This window comes from Emiliania huxleyi, assembly GCF_000372725.1.
Source record: "Emiliania huxleyi CCMP1516 chromosome Unknown EMIHUscaffold_183, whole genome shotgun sequence".
Lineage (NCBI taxonomy): Eukaryota > Haptophyta > Isochrysidales > Noelaerhabdaceae > Emiliania > Emiliania huxleyi.
The window spans coordinates 249,809-251,853 of NW_005200754.1; the positions used below are offsets into that span (position 1 = coordinate 249,809).

Consider the following 2,045-nt stretch of genomic DNA (forward strand, 5'->3'; position numbering starts at 1 on the left):
CGCCGAGCGTGCGGGAATCGATGCTTGAGCGAGGCGAGGATATAGGGGGAGATGTAGATGTTAGATGTGGGGGGATGTGGGGGTGTGTAGGGAGATGTGGGGAGATGTTCTCGTCCGCCTGGTTCGTGCACGAGCACGTCAGCGGGGCGGGAGTGAGTGGCGGGAGTGCGTGTCTCTCTCTGCGGCGAGCCGGCGCTGCCCGCGCGCAGTACGCATGCGACTTACGCACCCGCCCCCTACCCCCTAACCGACACCCCCCCTCCCCCCCCCTCCCCCCCTTAACGCCTGTGCTGCGGGCAGAGTTATCTCCCCCATATCTCCCATATCCCCTCATATCTCCCCACCCCTGGTGCTGCGGGCAGAGCGAGATAGCGATGGCGAGCAAGGAGATATGGGGAGGTATGGGGAGAGATGGCGCCTGGTGCTGCGGGCAGAGCGAGATAGCGATGGCGAGCAAGGCGTACATCTGCTCGTTCTTCTTGAGGATCTGCTCGAACTGGGCGGAGCGTGTGTGGTACTGCTTGGTGCGGCCTGTTCACGGCCGAGGGGCGTGAAGAGGCGCCGTTCACAGCTGCGGGCTGCGGTCCTGCTTGGCGCGGGCCGATGTAGAAGAGGATCTGCGAGAGCGTGCGGATCGCGTCGACGTACCGGCGGCTCATGAGGTAGGCGAACGCGACGTAGTAGAAGACGGAGATGTGGCACGAGGTGACCTGAGATGTGGGGAGATGTGGGGAGATGTGGGGAGATGTGGCACGAGGTGACCTGCCCAACAAGCTCTCACGCCGTGTCTGTCTTTGTGTGTGTGGGTGTGGTGGTGGTGGTGGTGGTGGTGGTGGTGGTGTGTGTGTGTGTGTGGGTGGGTGGGGGTGGGGTGGGGGCGAGGTGGTGAGAGGAGAGGAGCCGCGCGCTCTCAAGCAGTGCAAGAAAAGTCTGCTCAGCGGTCAGCTAGCGGCGGCGGGGGGGGGGGGGGGCGTGGCGCGCCTTCGTGAAGAGCCCCTTGCGGGAGAGGTCGACAGCCTCCACCTACACACATCAAGAACAGATCAGTGACACACACAGTAATCATCTCATAGGAGATCGAGCCTCCACCGTCTTGAGCGCGAGCGTGTAGTCCGCCAGCAAGCACTGCACCCGAAGCAGCCCCACCGTCGCGAAGTAGCCGCCGATCTCGTACAGCGGCACCGAGGCGAAGCGCGGCTCCTTCGCCCGCTCCGCCATCCGGTGCAGCATGCCTAGAAGGCTCCTAGAAGGCTCCTAGAAGGCTCCTAGAAGTGCCCGCTCCGCGAGCCGGCGCAGCAAGACCTACGCAGTCACTCAGACAGCCGAATCAATGGCGTGGCTCGACTCCCCGCCCCGCCCTCCGGCGCGAGCATGCCGAGCACGGAGGTCACGCTCCAGACGTCGGTCCGCTGCTTGAGGATGGCGATCTCCTGAGTATTGATGATTCACTGTTCACTAGTCACTGGTCATTATGCTCCGCTGCTGGAGGAGGGACATCTCCTCCGCGCTCTTCGACTTGAGCCGCTGGCGGAACATGCTCCACGCCTGCGGGCAGCGGGCGGCTCCTCCCCCTTGGCTGGCGCGCGGTGCCGCGGGCGGGGCTAGGAGCACTGCCCACTGCACGCCTGGAACTGGTAGATGAGCTCGTCGACCAGGTCCCAGATCCACTGGTTAGGGAGCGCCTAACGTCCCAGGAGGAGGGACCCCTCTCAAGGGGAAGGGACGCGGCACCAAAGACGGCCGGCCGTCTTTAGCTCACCAGATCTGCCGGCGCGTCTCCGTCGAGCAGCAGCGAGAAGAGCGCCTCGTAGTTCGCCCACGAGTCGATCCGCTGCTGCAGGGTCGGCGTCAGGCGCGAGTAGAGGTGGCGGAAGTAGAGCTCGCGGTAGAGGAGCAGGAAGGTGGCGTCGCCCCCGACAAGCGGAGAGACGACCTACAACATCTCCCAAGATCTCCCCATATCTCCCCATATCTCGCCCCCGACGAGCGGAGAGACGACCTCGGCAGTCGGCCAGGGGGAGGTCTTGTAGAGGCGGTCGGTGAGC

At 64.6% G+C, this 2,045-nt stretch overlaps 1 protein-coding gene across 1 annotated transcript in view; it reads right to left on the reverse strand.

The window, feature by feature from the left end:
* Positions 1–2,045, reverse strand: part of EMIHUDRAFT_456517 (hypothetical protein) — a gene marked incomplete at its 3' end in the record, with an annotated part of 6,204 nt that overhangs the window by 1,292 nt on the left and 2,867 nt on the right. Inside the window, exons 4-9 of the mRNA XM_005783026.1 lie at positions 1,760–1,933; positions 1,619–1,682; positions 1,517–1,545; positions 1,346–1,430; positions 1,090–1,232; positions 570–710 (exon numbers count right to left, since the gene is read on the reverse strand). Coding sequence (XP_005783083.1) covers positions 570–710; positions 1,090–1,232; positions 1,346–1,430; positions 1,517–1,545; positions 1,619–1,682; positions 1,760–1,933 — 636 coding nt within the window. The remainder of the gene's footprint in view (positions 1–569; positions 711–1,089; positions 1,233–1,345; positions 1,431–1,516; positions 1,546–1,618; positions 1,683–1,759; positions 1,934–2,045) is intronic.